At 31.3% G+C, this 24,289-nt stretch overlaps 1 protein-coding gene and 1 pseudogene across 1 annotated transcript; both read right to left on the bottom strand.

Moving 5' to 3' along the window:
* Positions 1–13,103: 13,103 nt before the first annotated feature.
* Positions 13,104–16,603, bottom strand: LOC105171617 (GDP-mannose 3,5-epimerase 2). Its single transcript, XM_011092781.3, has 7 exons — positions 16,444–16,603; positions 14,918–15,328; positions 14,458–14,551; positions 14,240–14,369; positions 14,005–14,137; positions 13,560–13,767; positions 13,104–13,460 (listed from the first exon to the last, which is right to left on the bottom strand). Exons 2-7 carry the CDS (start codon positions 15,325–15,327, stop codon positions 13,305–13,307), a joined length of 1,131 nt encoding a protein of 376 aa, XP_011091083.1. The 5' UTR covers position 15,328; positions 16,444–16,603; the 3' UTR covers positions 13,104–13,304.
* A 4,483-nt stretch (positions 16,604–21,086) lies between these two features.
* LOC105171671 (3-ketoacyl-CoA synthase 20 pseudogene) lies at positions 21,087–22,744 on the bottom strand (annotated as a pseudogene).
* Between the last annotated feature and the right edge of the window lie 1,545 nt (positions 22,745–24,289).

Below are 24,289 nucleotides of genomic sequence, written 5' to 3'. Positions count from 1 at the left end.
ATGTAATTGTAATAGCCCAATGTTACATTATTAATGAGCTTTAATTGATGCCAAGAAAAATTAGAAATTGGAGTTTATGACCAAAGGGAAATAAATAATCATAAAATTTACTCTGTTTTCATTGGGGGGAAGGTTCGAGACCTTTGGACAAGTGTCAAGTGATTTTCACTCTACCTCCTCAAACTATCAATACCCCCATCATTTTTACCACCTACATTTTCCACAGTAAAAAATAAAGTAACCATTTACGCTGAGATTGACTCAAAACCTCTAGTGATTGAATCTCCCACCCCCATCCCCACCCCTTTACCACCAAAAACAGGATTTCATATCTCTGATTTTCCTTTTCTCCTCCCAAACGCTATTTTACAAGCAAGAAAGAGAAGATAGACAGTAGAAATAAAAACATTTGAATTGCCTGCATTTTTAATGATTATGAATTAAATATTATGATAAATAATTATTATTAATTATGTTTAGATAAAATTGATACAAAAATTTAGTTTATCCATCATAAAAAGTATTTCTTTGTTACGATTAAGAGTCATGATAAATATTTTAACAGTACTTACAAAAATCACGACCAACAAACATTGTGCAACTGATTAATGAATATTTACGATGGTATTTATTTTTAGTCATGGAAACTATGGATAATTTTAAATGTTATAATTTTTTTGGTTTGACCAACATAGCAATTATCTCTGAGCATGATCATAGAAGTTTCATATTATTGTTAAATATTCAATTTGAATCATAATTACTATTGGATCAATGAGATTATCCACTGTATACTGTGACCTAATAATAAAGGTTGACCATTGTCACATATTTGATGTGCACCTGAACGTTTTACCAGAATATTGAAATGTAATTAAACGTTTCAACATGTCAGGGCTTTAGCTCTTGACAAGTTAATAATGAATTTATTGTTGGGATCGAAACTGCTACACAAGTTCAAACGCATTCCGCCTCGTGGAGATCATAGTCGTATTCGAATGCAATATAAATCAAAATCACTTTCTATAATCAAATTATGAATAAAGTTTCATACTTTAAATTAATTAAATCTCATAGATGGTCCAAACACAATGTAGATGACTGCTATGAAAGCTCGTGAACTCCAATTTTTTTTCTTCGCATTTTACTTTGTGGGGTGTGGGCTTTTTACTTTGACCAGACAAGAGGGAGTGGGGCAGTGAAATTTTTGCAGATAATTATAAATAAAAACAAAATTGGAAACAAAAGGGGGGGGAGGGGGGGGGGGGTTTAAAGAAGTATTCACACGTGGTGGATGTGCATTGGGAGTGGTAAAAAAAAGATTAAAATTTAGAGGTCCCAAGCAAAGAATATTGACTTTCTTGGGTTTGTACACTATTGACCGTTTGTTGGCTTGCACTCATAGGATAAGAATTTCATCTGCTGACAAATACTTTTTTTTAAAAAATATTAATAAATTATAATTCATCTCGACACGTTAAATAGTTTATCAATATAACTAATAGTAATAAATAAATTTTAATAATTCAAATAAAATGAAACACATAAAGTGAAATGAAATACCTACAACATTTAGTGGAACTCAAATTCATAATTTCGAACGTGTTTATAAAATTTCAATCTTAGCCTTAATCACATCACGAGACGAAACCATCATTTTAAATAAACATAATTCTAAAGTTCATAGATTTGGGAGTCTCCGACTTCTGAAACTGTCGTTAGTAAAACCTTTCAAATCAACAATTATATAAGGAAGTATCGGCGTATTATTTTATTTAATATAAAATAATATGGATTATAGTATTTTAATATGATGTTCTATATTATAATATTTTCAGAGATGAGGAGAAGTGTGAGCTACTAAAGCCAGGTTTGTGTTCGGATCTGTTCATCTTTTAAGACAAGTGATTATTGGACTTTTTTTTTTCTTTTTTAAGAGATACGTAGAACATGGTCGGAAAGAAATATACCTCATTACTTGTAAAGTTCAATCACATCAAAATAGAAATTATATGGGATTATATATTAGCAATTCACACGTACATTTCTTGTAAAAATTCTCTATTTATACCTAATCTTTTTTAGTTCTGATTTTGATGAAAAATATTAATATTGGCATGAATTACACAAATTTTCAGTTTATCTCATTTAACATTTTCACGTAATAATTTTGTACTTAAAAGAAAAATAATTATAATAACGTCGACCTCACTCTCTTTCTGTATATATTTATTACGTTTATCTCTTTATAAATAGAAAAATATAAATGAAAATATTAAATGAGGGGTAGGATCCAAAATTTTTATGTAATTTTTTGCTATTATAAGCATTTTTTGTCCAAACTTTAATGACATTACTCTAGTGTAAATAGAGAATTTTTGAAGAAAGTGTAAGTGTAACTACTCTTAATTTACCTATAATATAGATGGCAAAGTGCAAAAAGGGAATAGTTAAACAGTAAAATATAATTTAGGATAAAATACACTTTGTCCCCTGAACTATTTTTGATGTAATATTTACCCCCTAAATTGTTTAATATAATACTTACCCCCTATAGTTAAATTTTTGAACAATATTACCCTTACACTATAGATATATATAGTTCAAAGAGTTTCTTTTTTGAATAATTTTGTATTTTAAGTTTAATTGAAAAAATATCTTTTAATTAGAACAAAGTAATAAATAATTAGTGAGTTAAATAATTTGAATTTGATAATATTTTACAAACTCAAAGTTAAGTAATGAATTAGTATAATAAACACACACAAAAATTATTAATTTGAAAATAAAATTAAGTTATTAACTGTTTATTCTTTTAAATAAAAATGATTAATGACATATATGTTTTTTGAATATATTTTCTTTTAAAAACATGATAAAATATTTATATTTATTTATTTTTTCCTACAAATATTTAACTTTTAGTTAAGCATATATATTCGTCAATTTCTTTTAAAAAATATATATGAGTTGTTGGTTATATTATATATGTAATGTGTAAAATGCTAAAATATATTGAGAATAATGTAATTATTCAAAGTATGAGAGGTATTTTTGTCCAACCAACGAGGTAAATATTACATTTTTTAATTTACAACATGTATTTTATCCTATAATTTATTCTTAATTTAAAAACAAATAACTAACTCATTAAGATTTTTAAAAAAGAATTAATCGAGTTTAAAAGAAAGAAAAACTTATAAATTCTTAAAATCTATTTTTTAAAATTTATAAGCTCATTTTCTAAATTATTCATCAAATAATTTACAATAGCTCATAATCTCATCCAAACATCCTTTTAATTATATTATATCGAATGAAACATATAATAAATTTCATTTTGTGTTTAAGATATTATTTACTCTTTCATTTTAAATAATATATCAATCATATAATAAATATAATACGTATACTATATAATTCGATTAGGTATAATCGAATCGTGTTGGAACTAAAATTGCCCTTTTCTTGGTAACAATAAAGCTGCTTAAGTGACTAACAATCACTATTTTACTCCATGCTACAACTTTTTGTCCCCCAATTTAGATGACTCTGTTTGTGTACATTATTCCTCTCAAGCATATTCCATGGATATTTTCCATCAAATTTATACATGATCCAATCAGGGCGCTACTCAAATCACCCTGGTCAGGAACTTGCTCTCTCCACACCTTTACTTTCCATTATCCCAAAAAAGGAAATATTTAAAATAAAATAAAGAAATTCTGACACCAAATTAGAATAGGGCATGTTGGTCATGTAAAGCTTCTGAAATCTAACTTATCCGGACCAGCAATTGGCTAATGCCACACCCCCAGATCTGCTGCCATATTGGATGATCACACTATCAAACTAGCATGTAATAAAATATTTTAATATTATTGTTACAGTGGGTTAATAGTTAAATCATTAATTCTGCACTTTAATGTAATGAACTTCAATGTTACTGGTAATGTAGAGCTCGTCAAATTATATGAATACTACTGTGGGGTTATCTTATAACCGTAGATGTATAAAAAGTTCGATGTCTTTTGTAACTTACAAAATAGGTCAATTCTTAGAATTTATTTATATAATATATTAAATATATACAATATGATGTGTTTTAGGAATGGCTGTTCGTGGATTTAGAATAGAGTAAGTAATATTATCAGGTTGTGTATTTAAAAAAAATCAAAATCTTCTAAGCACAATTAGTAATTGGCCCAAGTGCGATTTTTACCCAAAGGTGCAATACTTCAAGTCTTTTAATTGAAATACACGAATGCAATATCAGTACCTGCTCTTCAATCGGTTACAATTAGCTATGCGCCCAATATGCCTATGATGTAGCACCGAACGGACTATTAGCTAGTGTATATCATCTTACCTGAATAGAGTATGGTATGGAGCAACTAGAAGAGGTATGCATAAAAGTATTTGCCTCAAGGAGGAATTTTGAATCAAATTATAGATCTTATGGTATATCTCAGTATTGAGGATGATACCAAAAATATGTATTTGTTTATAAAACTCTCCTGGAGGATGGGTAAAACTGTATCAAGGCAGGCGTAGATCGATGAATAGGAAATATTGTACGAGTAACTACAGGATCTAAATTATCGATCGGCTCTTCAAGCACGTTGAAAAGGGGAGAAATCACTATCTAGTATAGACCTCTATCTCCTCATTTGATCTAATCCATATCCCCTTTCCCGATTATTGCTGTAAAACAAGAGTTTTGACTAGGGGTTGTCGAAAATAAATTCTTTCTTTTTGCCCATTTTTCTATAAGAGTTTAATTATCCATATTTACACTTTTTTTATTCGGGTTGTTTCCACCCGATCATGATCCAATTTAAATTCAGGTATATATGAACTCATAATCACTATTTGATTAATTTTAGTGTCTATAGTTCATGTGAAATCATACAATTCAGAAATTTTACAGTACTAGCCCTTTACGCTCTAGGTACAACTTTGATTACATACTATTTTCTTATAATCTTCACGATCTCTCATATACGTCTCCACTAGTTTAGGCGTCGGAAAATTACAATCAAATTCTTCTTGTTGTTGTTTTTATTATTTCTTGCTTTGCAAGTTATGTATCGGAGAAGGCTGATCTAAGAATATTTTGGATCTTTCATATTTGAATTTAACCTAAACTAACCTTTTCTTTTTTTGTCCTTTTAATTTCGTATACAGATAAATTTGATGGTTGGATAATGTTTAGCTCAATAAAATGGAACTTGATAGATGGGTGGGGTTACGGTGATTACCAATTAATGAGCATTGAAATTTGTAATTGGGGATAGTTATGAATTGATGTAATATTTTGTAATGATTAAAAAAGATATTCATAGTGAATAATTATTAATGATGAATGGGAACATCTTTTTTGTATCTGCATTATATTTGAAGAAATTTTATAATATATGTGTGTGCACAATGATTGTGGTGGGGCTGATGTAATCCATTATGTTGTCATAGACAGGGTGGGGTGGGCCCAGTTCACAGACTTATCAGTACTAAAAATTACAGGGCGTAGGGTCATTCTCTCTCTTATCTCTAAGTTTTTAATCTTTAAAATTGATTGGGGGTGGGGGTGGGGGTGGGGGTGGGACCCCCTCCTAAAGCAAATAATAAAAGCAATCGCCCAAAGTTTGACAATAATAATACCTTACAGAAAGCAACCCTCCACCTACCCTTTGTTCCTCTCTCTCTCTCTCTAGCAATGTGAGAGAGAGAGAGAGAGAGAGAGAGAAGTATGGTGTAGGGTGTATGGTGTATGGTGTATGTGGTGGTTATTGGAATTGAGATTGCTTGTGAAATGTAAATTTGATTTTAACAAGCAGAGGGAGAGGGCTTTGCCAACCCCACAAGAAACCCAGGGGGGCTATACGTTATTAAAAGATGTGGGCCGTGATACCATGCTCACACCCTCACGGTAACAACCACGGCCGTCCACTCTGCTTACTTTAATTTCTATCAGATGGATACAATTTTCTATTTACAAAATAGATAACGTAACAATTTTTTTTACAGTATATCCTAAATTGAAGAGAATATGAAATAAAATTTTAAATAAAAAATCCAATCCATAATATTGGAATATCAAAGTTGTGAATTTTAACTGAGTTTTGGATTATAGCCTTGCCTTATGGAGGAGTTAAAATACGAAAAATCATTGTCTATATCAAACTTAATTATATAATACCTAGTTTAAAGTTTAATGTAATTTACTCATGCGATATTGCAAATGAATAAATTAATTTTTATAAAAAAAAAAGAATTTTTATCCCCATGTATTTTTTAAAATGAAACTACTTACCCCTTGTCTAGGGAAAGAAACAGAGAGTTAAATTATTGTATATTAAAGAATACAGAGGATAAATTTGCTATTTTTTTTTCATATGAAGGTAATTTACAGATTTACAATATCATATGGAGTTAAATTATATTTTTTCCAAGTATTCTGTTACTAATTTACTGTTTTCAAAAATTATAAATCAATTATACGGAATATAATTTTATTTCATAATGTGATCAATTTCAAAGAACAATTATACTAGTCATGAATTTGAGTACCACAAAATATGTGATTGGTTGTGTCCCTCTATGTAAGTTTATTGTAATGTTTTACTAATATAATTTTTTTAATTACATTAATATATTGATTAAATTGATATATTACTCAATTATTTAAATTTTTTTAAACATTAATATAATAATAAAATTACCGCTTTTATCTCATGCATGCATTATTCTTTTTTTCCCCCCTACAGAACGAAATAGATTATTTCGCAATAGAAAGGGCTGATTTTTATCTCCTAACTTTTATCTACCAAACGTTTTTTTTTTTTTTTTTGTCCACATATAAGGCGTATATATATATATATTATGTTTTTCTTCAAAAATTGAAATTATAATTTATACAATAAAAAATAAACCATAGAAATTAGCAGGAGCTAGCTTATAATTTTTAGTTTGAGTCAATTTAATTTAAACATTTAAAAATAAAAGATGTAAAGTAAAAATATTTTTTTCGACTTTTTCTTTTAAAATAGGCTGATAAAAACTTATTTTAAGCATTTATAAACAACCCCTAAATATAACAAGGAATGTGGTACAAGGGAGCACACCATAAAAATTGAAAGAAACCCGCTTGATAAAAGCTATTTTAAGCTATATATATATATATATATATATTAGCCGTCGTTCTCGCGATATATATAAAAAAGAATTATGATGTAATATGAAGAGAAAAAAGAAGTTATTTGTGAAAAAAATAATAGTATTGTATCGGGATGATAGACAAAGATTAATGAGAAGGAAAAAAATATGGAGTAAGTTGAGAGAGAAAAAATAAATTATAATTATAAATTTATTAAGAATATGAAAATTTGTAAAAAAAATAAATGAGAGAAACATAGAGTAATGGGTTCAAATAAAAATAAATAAAATTACTATTGTGATCGAATTATTTTTTAAAGAAAAAATAAATTTAAATATTAAAAAAATTGATACCATAGAAAATTTTATTTTCTTTTATAGTATAGATATATATTAAACTTTGATTGGTGGATCTTTATCCAAACAATCATCTATAGAATACAAGTGACGTGTTTGCTCACATACCTTTTGAAGTTATCCGTTACGATGTGGTCTCGAGTATCAGCCGTTGGATGACAGGGTGGTGGTCCACTCTTGCTCACCATCTTCCTCATCAAAATTCAAGTTTTCGTCTTTTCTTTCTTGTCTACCTTTTTCGGCCCTTGATTCAAATCATGTCGCTCCATTTGAATTTAGTTTTAATTAATAAATAATTTTATATCACTAGAAAAAAAAAAAAAAAAAGGAGATAGTCCCTCGATCCAACGAATATATGATATACTTTATTATTTTTTAAGAAATTAGAAAAAAGTCAATTTTGATCGTTTTTGTCCTCAACGTCGATCTCTAATTGTAAAAAATACATAAAAAGAATAAAATTAATATATTGCAAAACAATTTTTTATCATTTTTCTTATTAAAATTTAACTAAGAGGACAAAATAAAAATATATAATTCAAAAATTGTCATAATTTATGCCAAACATTTTGAGATAAATAAAAAAAAAAGCTTGGATTAATTAAAAAGTAATAAAATGTAAGTATTAAATATCATGTGTACAAAAAAAAAATATACATAATTCCCCACTCAAAAATAAGATAAAAAAATACATAATTCAAAAAGTGGTCCATTACAGCGTTGGATAAACAATTTAGTGGAAGATGATTGCAGAGTATTAATGAAGGCCCATTAGTAAGAATTAAATAGGAGGCCGAATCAGGTGAGCTTCAACTTAATTAATTCCATTCTTCTATTTTACTTCCCGTAAAAATACTGATAACCATTAAATCTTGTAAATTAGAAATATTTATACAACTTTTAAAAAAGAAATTCATTGTCTCCCGATTGCTGCAACACAAAGTTCCATTACTCATTTTTTAAAAGTTGAAGATGTTGAACTGTCATATTTTCTCAAAAATGGATTTTTTTCGCCTATTAGTTATTATACGGGAGCTTGTTGCAATTACAAATTAGACAAGTATAATAGTTGACCAAATTTGTCAACACTTATGTTTGGGAATTGTTTAATTTATTTAAAATAGAACTGCATAAATACTCTTCATTTTTTTTTTCTTTTGTTTCAAATTTATTTAAAATAAAACTACCCCTCATTAGCAAACTATGACGGAGAAAGATCTCAATCCAAACAACTCCGATCATACACAAGTAATGCAATGTATCCTCAAGAATATTTCTTTGATATGTTGGATAGTAATCGCTCCTAATATTACCCGTAAATATAATATATCTTGAGTTGAAAAGATACGAAAACATGGCTTCATGAATTAACCTCAACCAATACATTGGCAATAGGGTAATTATTGGCGTGGGAGCTACCGTAAGTTTTAGCACAACGACATACACTGAATTGTGGTACTGAAACAAAATTGAGCTAATAGCAGCAGTCTGGAAATCTGAGAAATGAAGAATAGGAATCCCAGAGAGACAGAGCAGTAATTATTCCCTGGATGAAATCTACAGAATAAGTAGTAAATAATCTACAACTCACTCCCATCCCATCCCATGTGCACAACTACTACTTAATTTACTCATCACATTTTTGCTTCTGCCTACTCAAAATGTTCTTCAATTTGGGACCATTATTCCACACTTTTTATTCAATAAAGTACCTTTCATTTAATCATCAAAAATTTTCGCTTCTATTTTTCCTCCCCCCCCCCCCACTAAGTTTGTAATCATAATTTTTGGGTGATGGAATATTGATTAATTAGATCAAGTTTACAGATCTGTATATAAGTATGACTATTACAACCTTTTTTTAATGAAAGTGTATCCCTAATTCCCTATTTTTAAGACTGATTTGCTATATGAAAATTATTTTATTCTTGGATGAACAAAGCAAACGTCAAATGTTAAAGATTATAACTTTCTAAGAAAATGCCCTTTAGCTTGAGCATAAATATACTTGCTTTCGGTTTTTTTCACTCAAATAATTCTTTGCGTTGTTTTTCTTTAATTTTTCAAGTTCGTTCGATCAGATCATAATACATGAGAACATAACAATAAGCATATGGTTGAAATATAAGCTAGAAGGGGAATAAATCGATCGTGAGATCTAGCTCATATGCAAAAACAATGAACGACTCAAATTTATACAAATATAATTTATCACGTTTATGTTTCATCAGTCATATAATACAAAATATATAAATATAATTTGTCGTCACAAAATTTAATTATCAAGAATCAACATCATTATATATATATGGAGTGATGAAAAGGTTGCCTCTATAACCAAAAAAAATTGTGTGAATTGACAAGTAGGTTCTTGCCCTAAATCCCACCCACCAAAACTTAAACAATTATTTGACTATAACTTTGGGTAATTAAAAATTTTAAACTTGTAACATTACTAAATCGAATCTGTTAAATGACCACCTCATTTAAAAAAAAATAAAAGAAAAATTATTTAATATTAATATCTTAATACGTTCTCCTCACATGCAAACAAAATGAGATTCGAATTCATGATTTCTTTTTTGACTTGGCTCTGATACCATATTTAAACGACCACATCATTTGAAATTAGTATAAATTAATAGATAAAAAAATAATTTAATATTAATATTTTAACACAATCTTATGATTACGTACAAAGAAAAGGGCGACCACAAGTCTATCTCCCTCACCCTGAACCCATGCTCAAGCAATCCACAAGTGGGAACTTAAAATAATACGTAATCGCGATCAATGATTAAATGATTGGGGATTGATTAATTGCAAAGGTTAAGTTAGAAAATAGCATAAGTAGATGAATTAAGCTACTCTAATATTAAATCACAAGTATAATTAATCTCAACATCAAGCAAGCATCTCTAGGTAAAGTACATTAATTAGGGAATAATCATTAGGTGTATTAATGAATAGTCCATAGGCAGAAGGACTAACTTGTAATTATCATAAGACAACAAAGACAATAAAGTGTTAGGTTTGGACATGAAACATAAATTAGTCATCATCTATTATTAAATCAAACCAGTTGGGATTAGAACAAAGTATATATGCAGTTTATTTGGGGTGGTTGAGAAAAGTAGTTAAAGCAAGGTATCTTTTGTCAATTATCTTTCAACAACTCTTAAGCAACCAAAACTATATATATATATATATATATATATTAAGAATTATTTTTTCATAAATTTTGACATAAATGATTATAGAAAATTAGATATATGGATGCACCAACATAAATGATTATTAATGCTATGTTGATTATTTCTTTTATATTATAGGTCGTCATCGTGCAATAGATATGATATACTCATCGTGTGATTGATTTAAATGTGACTGAATTAGATATGATTTAAAATTCTCGGTGTCGATTGTTAGTAATTATGCACTAAATTGTGGGTTTATGAAAATGAGGTGGAATTAAATAAGGCAAGATGTGGTTTATAGATAATTATAGTTAATAAGCATTAATTAAGATGATAGTACAATAATAGAGTTTTTAATGATCTTTTTTCAAGCTTGCAGAATATACAGATTGTACTTTTGATGTGTTAGCAATAAAATAGTTATAGTTAGCTACACTCATATGCTTAAACGTAATAACAATAATTAATTAATATATATATATATATAGATATATATAGTTTAGAAAAATAGTTCAATGTACATATTGAAATTTCATCCTTTTTGGTGATACTGTCAGATTGTAGATATTTGTTTTATTTTATATGAAGTTTATTGTAATTTATTTTTACTATTCCTAATTATATTGAAATCATCGATTGTTCAATCTATTGAGATACTGATGTAATTATAGACTTACCATTTAGAAAATTGAAAAAAATAAGTAACATATAAATAAGTTATAATTAACCGCATTAATTGTATACGAATCCTAGACCTACTAGACCATACTTGTGGAGTTTAGCTTTTGTTATTATTTCTGAATAAATCGATAATAATTATATTACGAATTTTTAATCATCAATAATCAATATTTGTCGATTACTCATATTAAATATATATGACTAATTTATAAATTAACACTATTAGAGTAGAGTAACAATTACAATTAAAACAGACGAAGCTTTTGTTATTATTCCTAATCTTGAATAATCAGAAATATTATAACAGCAACAAAATTACTAAACTTCTCATGGTCGTTTCAACATCGTACTATTCATCAAACACATTTTGTTTCGCTTTAGTAAAGCAAAATTCTCTATGTCTGAATTGTTTCATGAATGTTTTTATCAGAGCTGATACCATAGTATATAATTATTTCTTCTAATTAAAGTATTTTGATACGATCACATGGGCTGCTCCTTCTCCCTCTTACGTGCCTACAAATTTTTGAATCATGAAATCAATTATTTAAGTCCAAGATTAGTATCAATCAAGAAAAAAAAAACATTTTGAACTTGGTTTATTACAAGGGGTAGCAGGATATCCAGCAGGCAAAAAGCTTTTCATACTGTTGAAAGAACTGCAGGGTCATGTCATGTGGGCTTCACATCACTAAGAGTTGCTTATCAAGATCAGGCCCATGATGTCTGTCTTGGTGGGCCAACTATGATATATTTTTTTTAGTAAGACGATTATAACAATTATATAGTAATTTTTAATATCAAATAACTATATTTAATCAATAAGTAATATTAAAGTAGAAAGACAACTATTGTTACAACAAAATAACATCCTACATGTTATTAGAATTTGAACTTATGACCTTATAGTTATAAGAGACCTCAACTTCATCAATTAAGTTAGGCCGCATCGACTAGCATTCCTCACCGACTCAGTGGCCTGCATGAGAGTTGGTCGCGATGACATGCTGCAATCAGCATCATACGGTCCGGTCCGGTCCAGTCTTGTACATACTACACCCAATGGATTTCTTTGGATGGTTGACACACATCCCATTTTTTGAAATATCTCAAATGTAATATTTTCACACACTCAATGGATAGCAGTGAATGTAGTATATATTAACCTGTCTGTATCCCAAAGAGAAGCGACCCAAGAGAAAGAAGATTTAACAGTAAAAAAATAAGGAGAGCAAAGAGAGTTGACGAGAGAGAGAAAATAAGAAGGCTTGCATTTTGAAAACTGAGAAGGAGATGGTGAGAGATGGGTTTTGGGGCCGGCTGCCAATGCAATGGAGAAGAAAAGAGGATTTGGGCAATTTTTATAAAAATATATTTATCTATAAAATTAAAAAAACTTATATACCAAGGCGGGTTCGACAGGGACCCGAGACCCACCCCAAATCCCATTTTTCAGACCCAAACCCGCCTCATTAGGGGCAGATCTGAAATGGGTCTTCACGGGTTCGGATCATATTGTCATTTCTAGGCCTATTCAGGCCTCTTTCAATGCCTTATCTAAGTTCAATGGCTCAACAGAGTTGCAATTTTTGGACCACCTGAAAAGCAACTGGACCAATTTAGTAAGAACCTGACATCTAACTGATACAATCATCCATGAAATTGACCTGCACATATGGCCTCAACCCTTCAAATAATTGTACAAACAAAGGATGCCTTATAAGTGCTATAAGATTAATTAGGAGATTCAAGAACAACCAATGAAGCATCAGCGACTGCTAAATAAAACATACTGAAATATGTGGCTTCGAAATAAAGCCCGAAAAACGGGGTTTTTCCACTCTATCAATATATGGCGGCAAGTGATATATAAAATGTTGCTGGCATGCATACAAGAGATTTTCTTGAACTACTTCACTCTTTGCCGTCAGCGGCACGAAGAGAACCAAGCTGAACTGGGGCTTGTGTTCCCACAACTTTTGATGACCCGTAGGTGGTCAAGTCGATGCCCTGAGATTTCTCCTTCTCGAGTTGTTCTTTTATCCAGAAATATGTGATTCTCAGTCCGTCCTGTAAGATTTGGATAAATTTTGGATATGAACTTATCAGCCATGTGTCGTCATAAAACTGAAGTTGATATAGATGAAAGGAAAGACAAAATCATGTTACCTTGAGTTTCATAGTAGGTGCCCAACCAAGCTTTTCCTTAATTAGGGTGTTGTCTGAGTTTCGACCACGCACACCCTCTGGTCCCGGAATGTGATGGATGGGAAGGTTCTTGTTCTCAAAGCTCAGGACAATCTCAGCCATCTCGTTCATGCTGACCATCTCGTCACTTCCAATATTTACAGGCTCTCGGAAGTCAGACTTGGTTAATCTGAACTCACATAGCGATTCAGAATAGCGTAAGGACAACATAGTTGTAAAGTTTTTTAAGACTGGTAATCCTTACTATCATTTATGTGAAGCTGTTCTTCAGTTTCAATAAAGATAAATGTGAAAATAATCGAACAACAAAACTACTAGCGAGAATTGAAACTTGATATTTTGGTAGATGGAAACTTAGCTTTTATTGCATTATGCTTCTATTTATTTACGTAAACCGTAAATGTACCTTAGAACACCCTCAACGCATTCATCAATGAAGGTAAAAGATCGTGTTTGTAAGCCATCTCCCCACATTTCAAATTTATCAGTAGAAGTAATAGCTTTCCTGCAAAAGGCAGCTGGCGCTTTCTCCCTCCCACCTGGCGATTAACGGCATAGTAGATGCATTGAAGATAAAGACTTATTTAAAAAAGAAAGCCAAAGGATTTCTACAATAGTTCTCCGATCATCTCCAAGTTTACCTTTCCATGTCCCAAATGGACCGTAGATATTATGGAACCTCCCAATTCGGCACTCAATTCCAAAGTCCTTGTTGTAGTGTTTGCATAATTCCTCCGTCGCCAGCTTCTCTAGCCCATAAGCATCTTGAGGCTACCCCATATTAACAAAACAAAGCCATTTCAGCAATAGAAAAACTCAACATGAAGTAAATGGATTTTGACAGGTAGGAGAAGAAAACCTCGGCCGGCCAGGCATCAGATTCTTTCAAGCTCACATTAGTGTCCAACTGCTTAAATTCAGGATAGATACATGCACTGGACGCATAGAAGAACCTGGACCGAAAATAAACGACCATATTCAGTTCTCATTCCAAATGTGTGCCTTTATGTATCCCTTTGAACAATAAAACAAGCATCAATAGTTGATGAATGTGAAAGGAGATATTGTGGTTTTATGTGGAAGCTGTCTCCCCCAAAGAAAGATCGATCTTACTTTTACATTTCAGCATTTAAAATTTTCAGCATTTCAGTTGGAAAAAACAAAAAGAAGTGGTGTAAAGAGTACTTTCTCTGACACAGTTAAACTTTTATTGAAGGCGACAAAGAGAAAGACGTCATCAATCCTCCTACTTGAGTTAAACTTTTAACTCTGCTTCCTCCTACTCAAGTAAAATTTCTAACTTCAGTAGGAAAGCAAACCTCTTAACTCCATTAATCCTTGCAGCCTCAATCATGTTAAAGCTGATCATTGTATTGTTGTACATGATGACAGAGTGATTGGACTGAATAAAGCCCATCCCTCCCATGTCGGCAGCAAGATTGAACACGTGATCAACTCCTTTGGTAACTTTCAGACAGTTATCCATCACCCTGAGATCAACAAGATGGAATTCATGGCAGAACATGTCCTCAGTCATGTGCTCGTTTTTCTTCCAGTCAGAAGCAATGATGTAATGACCCTCGTTCTTCAGACGCCTGGCAATATGTGAAGCAATGAACCCACCAGCTCCTGTTATGGAAATCCGGAGCTTTTCTGAAGGCCAGTAGGGCTCCCTCTCGAGGTTCTCGTAGGTGTATGCTCCATAGTTAGTCCCACCGGTGCTTCCCATTCTGCAGTCAGCAAAGGCAAAGTTCAAAACCAACTAACTAACCAAACGGAGGAAGGGTCGAATCTAGTAATTGTCTCGGACTTAAAAAGCTCGGGTTGTGACATCAAATCCGCAGCCACTCTCGCTGAATACGTCAGAGTTAACTACACTAAATAAGGCACAAGACAAAATAGAAAATTCCACCAACAAAATCGAAAAAGGCATAGAAATCTAATCATCTCGAGTCAAAACCAAACGACAAATTCAATAAGTCCAAGCCGGAAATAAATAAAAGAGAAACCATAAAATCTGTGTTAATTCAACAGAAGTAAAAGTCGGATCCATAAAATCTTAATCTCAAGAGAGTAATACATGCTTCTACCATATGCAAGCCCAAAAACACATAACAAGAATCATTGATCACTGTGCCAAGTCAAGAAACTTATGGGCGCAGGCGCCTAATATTCAAGTAGTTAAAATCAAGAGAGAAAACTAAAGACTTCCAGCAGTTTAAGATGCAAAAAGGACGATGCAATGAAATCCAAAGTTTTCGTACACAATTGAAAACATAGGAGTGAAACAAGTTAGCTAATGAAGAAACAGAAAATACAAACGTAACAGCTTAAGGTATCCCTTTAAACACAATAAAATGAAAGGCAGAAAACCCATAAACAATCATAGAAATTCTAAATTTTTACACTGTTCATCAATGAAAAATGTGGGTGTTCACAAGATTGAACCTTTACAAGAAACAGAGCAAACACATGTAAGAATGCTGCTGAACCCCCCAAAATCATCAAAAACAAAAATGCGTAACAGAGAAGTTATAACAGAAATTAGAACCACAACTTCATCCACCAACCGAAAAATCGTGTTGCTAGAAAATACAGCTTCGTCCAATTCAAGAAACAGAGTAAGCACAATTAATTCCTACCACACTCAACTATCAATAAAATTGAAAAAAACCCAGAAGATTTCAGTTTCACAACGCAAATTAAGAAGGAAAAAGAAAAAAAACTGACGCTCAAGAAATCCAGAAACGGGTTATCAAGCATGATTTTTCCGATAAACAACGAACGCAACAGAGTGAAACAGAGGAAAAATCATCAAGGTTTAAAGGGCGCAAGATTCACTTACCTCGAAAAGCTTGATTTTGAGAGATACAGTGTAGGAAAGATTGCTGTGAGAGAAACAAATGCTGCACTTACTTCTCCTTATCAGAATAGATCTCTGCTCCGCTTGTGCGCTATATATACACACACAGACACAGCTATTGGGCTTCTCTCATATATTTTCATTTAATGTAAGATTATTGGGTTTCAATTTTCAGACTTTTCCAAATTGTGAGGACAGAAAATGTATGGGACCCCGCTAGACACTTTTAGTATACTTTGTTCACTAAAATGTCTTTGCATATTTAATTTTAAATTTAAAAATTAAATACAATTTTTAGAAAATATATATAATAATTAGATAAACCAAAAATACAAAAAAATATTTGAAAAAAGAGTGAGAGTAGAAAATAAACTTAGAAGTTGAGGAGAGAGAAAAATAAAACTTAAAAAATTAAAATATAGCGGACAAAACAAAAAGGGTACTCATCAATTATATTAACTAGTATTTTTGGCACACACACTGTGTGTACAAATTTTACAATACTATTTATAACAGAATATTCTAAAAATATTTATTATTTAACAAAATATATAAAAAATAATAAGTTAATATTAAAATTATAATAGAATAATTTTAAAAAAGAGATGCATTAGAAAGAAATAAATAAAATAATGGAGGAAGTGAGAAGTTATAAGATGATGAAAAAAAATTAAACGTAAAAAAAAGACCAAAAGAGAGAGACATCGAAGAGGTGCTCTCCCTTAATAATATGGTACAGATGAGTGTGCATAACTCAAAAAAAATAATATTTAGAAATTAAAAATAAAAACATAAGAAGTTAAAGTTAGTAGAATTTGAGAAGATTGGGTAACTTGGCAGTTATGAAAAACAAGAGAAAATTCAAAAAAATGACAAAGTAATATGAAAATAAAAATAAAACAGACAAAAAAAAAGTGAGGCACTAAAGGCCATTCTCATTTAATAAAAAAAAAAAAAAAAAACTTGAAGGGAAAAAATAAATCCAGTTTTGGGATTGGTCAGTTCAACAGTTGATTGGACGTGTTTGTTTTCTCATCAATGATTTTCTTTTTCTAATCTTTTTCCTATTGTCCTAAATCATCATATTTTTGGAAAAACATATTTCCAAGTGGGACTTGTCAAAATTGGACCCCTTTTTTGTATCACTTGGTGAAATGTTACATCACTTCAACAATGACTTTGTTCTACGTTTTTCATGGTCTAGTGTTCAATTTTTACCCAAACTTAGACATGTAAATCTCAAGATCCAACAATGTCTTCAAACGCGGTCAGCAGTCAGATTCGTAAAAATCAAAATTGATCCTCAAAAAAATAAGTATTGTAATTCACACAGTGCCCTTACTCTATTTCCCTTTCTCTTATAAACCCACTGTAAAAAAGAAATAATATAAAGTCTAGCCATAATAATTGAAATGATTTGATTATGGTTGGTGAATACCATATGTGGTATCTATTGCGTTCCTATTCAGTGTCTTGTACAATTTTTTCAAATTGCCCAATTTAATAGGGAACAAAAAGGACATGACCGTGACCCCATGCCCCTTGGGAGACCAGTACGACGTCGCGTCATTACCTGGACCACGCCCAGAAAAACCCCATGTACTTATCAAACTGTAATGGATTATTAATCAAGTTATATTTCACTTTGCCCCGTAATTCTTCCTCATGTAATATTTATCTTTTTAAATTAATAAATATGATATTCATTTTTTTAGTTGAATAAAAATATTCTTCATATTTTGAATAATTATATTATTTTTTATATATTTTTAATATTTTACACATTAATATATTTTTTTAATAAAAAATAAATTTAAATAAAAAGTGGAGTGTATAGTAGATACATTTTTAAAGTGGTATATATACAGTGAAAATAAAAGTGGAGTACAATATATATAGTAAATTAAAAGTGGAGTATAAATTAATCTATATAATATCATATTCTTTAAAGAAAATATATAAAAAAACACCCTTTAATTACTCATTTTTATCTAAGAGAATAAATAGCATATAACTTAATTTTATTATCAAATTAATAAAATATTTTTTGTGTATTTTTTATACATACATTATTGAACTTTGAGTCTGTAAAATATAATAAAATTCAAAGTATTTAATTCACTAATTATATATGACGTTACTATAATAAAAAGATATTTTTTCAATTATTATTTTTAATTAAACTTAAAATACAAAATTATTAGAAAAAAAATTCTTTAAGCTGTATACTTATATATAATATAAGGACAATATTGTCCAAAAATCTAATTGTAGGGAGTAATTGTTACATTTGTTAGTTCAGGAATTAAATGGTATATCAAGAATATAGTTCAAAAATAAATGGTATATCAAGAATAGTTGAGGGGCAAATTGCAATTTACCTTTTGAAAAAATATGATCAATCATAAGTAGATCGTTAATCACTCTCATTTGAATCTTTCCTCTTATTCATTTTCTAGAAGCATCGGAATCAGATGATCACTTTCTTGTTTAACAAAAAGTTGGATTTATTCAAGAAAAAGTAATTCAATTTTATTAACTTATTTTCTTTAGCAATTTTTTAAAAAATACATAAAAGCATTTTTACAACGCATGAGAAAATGGGCCCAATTTGATCAAAGTTTATCCGGGATTGAACTGATCTTGGGCCGGTTCAACTATCAATATCTAGGATTGGTCTAGCCTAACGGCTCAAGACACCTGATCCCAGGCCAGGCCTGGGTTGGGCTAGTGGGTCATCTCAACTTGGCTATTTTCTTTGGGGTAAATTACTGTTATTTCTTTTAAAGTTTGACTTAATTACGAATATTATTTTTTTTTTTGAAAAATTATAAATACCCCATCAAATGAAAATAATTATGTAGTCCTTAGACTATGAATTCGACATTACTATTTTATCCTTGTTGCATTTTTTTAAAAAACTAAAAAGTATTTGAAAAAATGTAAAAGAATTTGAGGGCGGGTAAAATAAATTATTTATAGGGAATATTAGTATCATAAAAATATTTTAGAAAATTAAAATAAAAATAAAATTATAATTTATAATCCAAAAGGGTATTTTGGTCAATTTATCACAAAAATTGGATGAAAACCTAACGGAATGGGCCCGCTGTTAGATAGAAGTTAAAATTAGGGGGTATTTATAATTTTTGAAACAATAAGAAGGTATTAGTAATTATGCCAAACCTCAAACAAAGTAGTTGTAATTTACCTATTTTCTAATAATACATATGATATGATTTTTATTTCATTCTTCAAACTTGACTGTTCTAAAAGGTATTTTATACTTTTGAAACCCTACAAACATTTTATCTTTATTGTTCTACTTGTAAATATTTAGTGCATTGATTAATTAATACTCTTTGTTTTATTTTTTCAAAGTTTAGATTAAGTTTTTTCGGGCTTGTTATTATTTAATTTTATTATTGTAGGCTTGTTTAATGTGATCTTAATTACTTCTTTTTCTAGTTATAAGTTTTTGTGTGATTTAATTTATAAAACATGATAAAATTTAAATAATTATTCAAAATAACACCCCAATTTCATAGAAAAAGAAGGCATAATAGGGCTTGATCTGAGCCTGAAAACCGACCTCAATCAGGCTAATCCAAAGAAAAGGCTTGAGTTTAACAATGAACCACATTTTGGTCCAATTAAAGAGCCATGACCACCCTAGAATCAACCATAAAAATTATTGGATTGATCCTAAGCCAAGCCTTGAATTAGTCCGTGCTAATTCTAGGCTAATCCCACCCACTATGCACCGAAATATTGCTTGTAATTGATTCAACTTGTGTGCTTTTCTACAGACATTCCTTTAAGAAATACGAAAAATAAATTACGACCGCTAATATGTATTATTATTATTAGTGTATTTATTCTCATTTAATTTGATTAATATTACTTTATTTTGTATTTTTAAACATAAATCAGAGCTTGTGCATGTGCTAGCTGATAAGATCATGAAACCGTGATGTGTTGTTTTATTTATGTGTATGCCGAAAGCTGTGAAGATTGATTAGAAATCTTCGGAATGGGTTCTGTTTGGTGGGAAGTGTTTAGGTTGTGGATATTAGCATGTAATTTATGGTTTGAACGTATAGCATAATTGATAAAGGTTCCTTCTGTGAATTCCTTTCGATTCTCTCTCCCTCTGATTTTTTTCTTCGGAATAGGTACTTCAGTGCGTTTTCATACTTCTACATTCTGAATGGTTGAAGTGGTTTTCCCACCAGTTTATTATCCTGTTACCTGAGTCATGAGCTTTTCTATTCTTATGCAAATGCCCAAACTAGAGGGTTGTAGAGAAAATAGTTAAGGAATGTGCCTTTTAACAGGTTGTCTGGGGATGATGCTTTTGGATATCGCTTCTGTCTTAACATACTGTTACCGAAGAGGATGAATAATTTCTTCACCATTAACTTTTTATGCTTGGCTTACCTTTGTGTATTATGCACTATGAATAAAACTGAGTTGGTATAGAAACAAACATGAAGTTTGGTCTTTTTTGAGGAGTCAGAGATCATTGTTATTTGCCTTATTATTTTCCTACTCTAAGTGGACCACCTAGATTGACAATAACACCATAGTTTCATCAGCTCAACTGTCAAGAAGAATGACAGTGGTCAAGGGCAAAGGGGCATTGTTTCGGGGACAGGAACAGGATACAGGTCGATCTCGTCTGTCCATGGATTTTGCTCCGGTGTAGGGTGAATTGTCTTCAGTGCACACCAGACACCACTGTTGGACTTGAAACCAGATCCGGGTGCTATTTGCCAGACACGATGACCTTTTTTTATCCGCCCTTTCGCCTCGGCATAGGCTAGTGAATACCATATTGAACTGCTGGAAGTGTTGCCAAACCTGTAGAGAGTCATTCTTGAAGGTTCCATGTGCCACTGAGGGAGCTGGAGGTTCTTCTCTAGCTCATCCAATACTCCTCTGCCGCCACTGTGAATACACAAGTGCTCAAAGGCAAGTTTGAAATCTGGAGCATATGGTCATAGAAAATACTTTTCTCGCTACCATGGTGGCTAGGAATAGGAACTGCTCCGACACGGGAAGTACCAGAGGTCCAAGTGCTTTTATATTTTCTTTTAACGTCTGTCCAGCGGCAGCTATTAAGTCTTTCGACAAAGAGACCCCGAGATTCCCAGCTTCATCCTCTTCTTGGAATACACATTTGTAAGCTCTGTCATCAGCGCCTTTGTGGGTACGTAAAGTATGTATCAGTTCATATTTTGAACGTCGGCGATCAGCGAATCGATTTGATAAGAGGATGGTGGCCCCTCCCACCCGGAACAGGCAATTTGGAAGCAGCTTTCTTCGGTCTTTTCCAGTAAAATAGTTGCTTGTCATACATTCCGAACTCATGATTAGGGCACAGGTCTTAGGTTGCACCTGCACATCATAGATGTGGAAGAGTATGTATGGTTCGCCCATTTTACGACTCTTAACATTCTTTCTTATTCTCATCTGCTTGCAGATTGACATGCTACTTCATAATTTATACTGTGAATGAATGAAAAATAGTGTCATCTGTTCAGATGCTTTTCCTATACAATGCAATAAATCTTGCTGCAATATTGTAGAGTAATGAACTGACCTGCAAATTATAAAAAAAAAAGAAAAGAAAAGAAAAAAAGAACTGACCTGTAAAAGTGGTTTTGCAAGGTCTATAGCTATTAGTCCGGCACTGCAGCCCATGCCACCTAAATTGCAGCTTACCACTCCTCCCTGAGCTTGTACCTGTTGACGATCATGGAAGAAAGAGATGGTGTCGGGTTGAAAGCAGAGATGTTAACTACAAGAATGCCAATATCTCTTGGTTTCACTCGGGTTTTTGCAAAAAAGTCATCGATAGCTGCACATATAACCATTTCTGCTTCCTCCTGACACATTGAAAGGGGCGTTTTGGTGGGAAATCTTTGTGGCTGAACGCAAAAGTCCTGTCTCCCAATCCAGATCTCTCTAGTACTTTCTTTGTGAAGGCTGCACTTTCCTCGCTTAAAATAGCAGAAAACTTTTCCATAACTGCTCCTCTGGTACACGAGAGAGAGAGGGATGAGGATTGTAACATGAGAAATCTACCAGGTTAACCTTTCTGGGACCACTCATGAAGTAAATGGTGGCTAAGACTGCCGTTAGACATGCACATGAGATTACTGTGAGAACATTGTATCTGAGATCATAATTGCACATCTGCAGTACATCTTGAAACGTGACTTGTTGAAAGATTGGCTACAGCTATAAAGAGAAGAGGGACGATTAACAGGTATGGCATAAGATATTAGATAATAATAACTGAGCTTCGCGTATATATAATTTCTTCGCGTATTTTGTGATTGACTTAATTTGGCCAAACTTGATCCGGACAAGAATTTTCCGTACCTCCATATTATTTTAGTTAGCAGCTATGAGCTATGCCCCTGTGAGAGTCGGGAAAGCTAGATTTTGTTAGTGATCCGAGAGCTCTTAAAGTCCCAGGAGTAGCTTCTAACTTTTAAGCCTCTATAAAGTAACCGAAAGTACTATTATAAAAAGAAAAAGACTCTCAAAAGGGAACCCAATAGCTCTATAGCTCAATGACTCAAAAGAAACTATTAGCTTAGAATTCAAGGTTGCTAACTCTAACATCTTGCTCATAACTCATAGCTCGGAACCCATAGAAAATAAGAACGGTAGTGCCTTACCTTATTCCTCTCTTTGATAGGAATAAGATAGTCAAACTCTCTTTTTTAGAGCTTTATGTTTTTGTCTTTTTCCTTTGATACATTGCTAATATCCTCTATATAATTTGTAAGATGGCTTCACTTTCGTTCTTGCAATCTATTGTGCCTATATGTCAGTAGAATATTTTGATGCACGCTTACACCCTTTTGTTGTTTATTTTGATTTTGTGTGTTGAATGAAGAGCTAACTATACTTATGGTTTTGGTATTTTATTGACGTAGCATTTTTGGCGTTCATCTATTTCTCCCCCTCTTTGCGATTTGTATGCCACATCTATTTCGTTGAGTGTCAATCCTTTTACCCTACCTTTTCAACAACTTTCATGATTAGAAAGTTAGAAAGAATGGTTAAATTCAAAATATGATTGTTTTATAATGACCAAAAGACCCACAAGCTTGCATATATTATATGATGATATTATTGGGACGACCAAAGGATGGGAACCAAAAATATTTTCCAAGTGATACAGATCTTTTGAAAACAAAAAATAAGTGTTAGAAAAGCACATCAAAAGGAAGTGGGATAGTGTCATCGAGATTTCTAGAGATTTGTTTAGTATTAAAACCCTCTCTCGTGTGGCATGTAACGATATATGTGATAACATATTTACCTTTTGTTTGAGGTTTTTTTGAATAAATATATAAATCCTCTTGTAATATACCCAATTAGTGACAACAATTACCCATAAAGTCAATATAGAAATAGAGCCCTTGAAATTTATTCAAAAGAATAATTAAAAGAAAAGAAATATCGCAAGGATTTGAAGGCACTTTTAGCCATCAACTTTGTATATCACTAAAAAAATCTAAGTTTTGTTTTGATGATTTTTCTAATCCCCCTCTTTATAATCATCAAGGAAAGTGATCCATAATGCCAATATAGACAAATGAAGCTGACAAGCAGTTTGGGATTTTGGAAATAAGTTAAATGAGATCTTGTATAGGTATTATGTTTGGAGTTGTAAAACCTCTTAATCATCGAAGACTCGTACAATTAAGAAATCCTGAATCCAAGTTCAACCAGACATACTTGTCTTTAGTTCATGAGATGCCACCATCACGATATTCAAGTGGAGTTGAATAATAGCTAAACTTAT

The sequence above is a fragment of the Sesamum indicum genome, linkage group LG10 (genome assembly GCF_026168435.1).
Source record: "Sesamum indicum cultivar Baizhima isolate 11 linkage group LG10, ASM2616843v1, whole genome shotgun sequence".
NCBI lineage: Eukaryota > Viridiplantae > Streptophyta > Magnoliopsida > Lamiales > Pedaliaceae > Sesamum > Sesamum indicum.
Note: the sequence above shows the minus strand (reverse complement) of the source record. Positions and strands in the feature narration are given on the sequence as shown.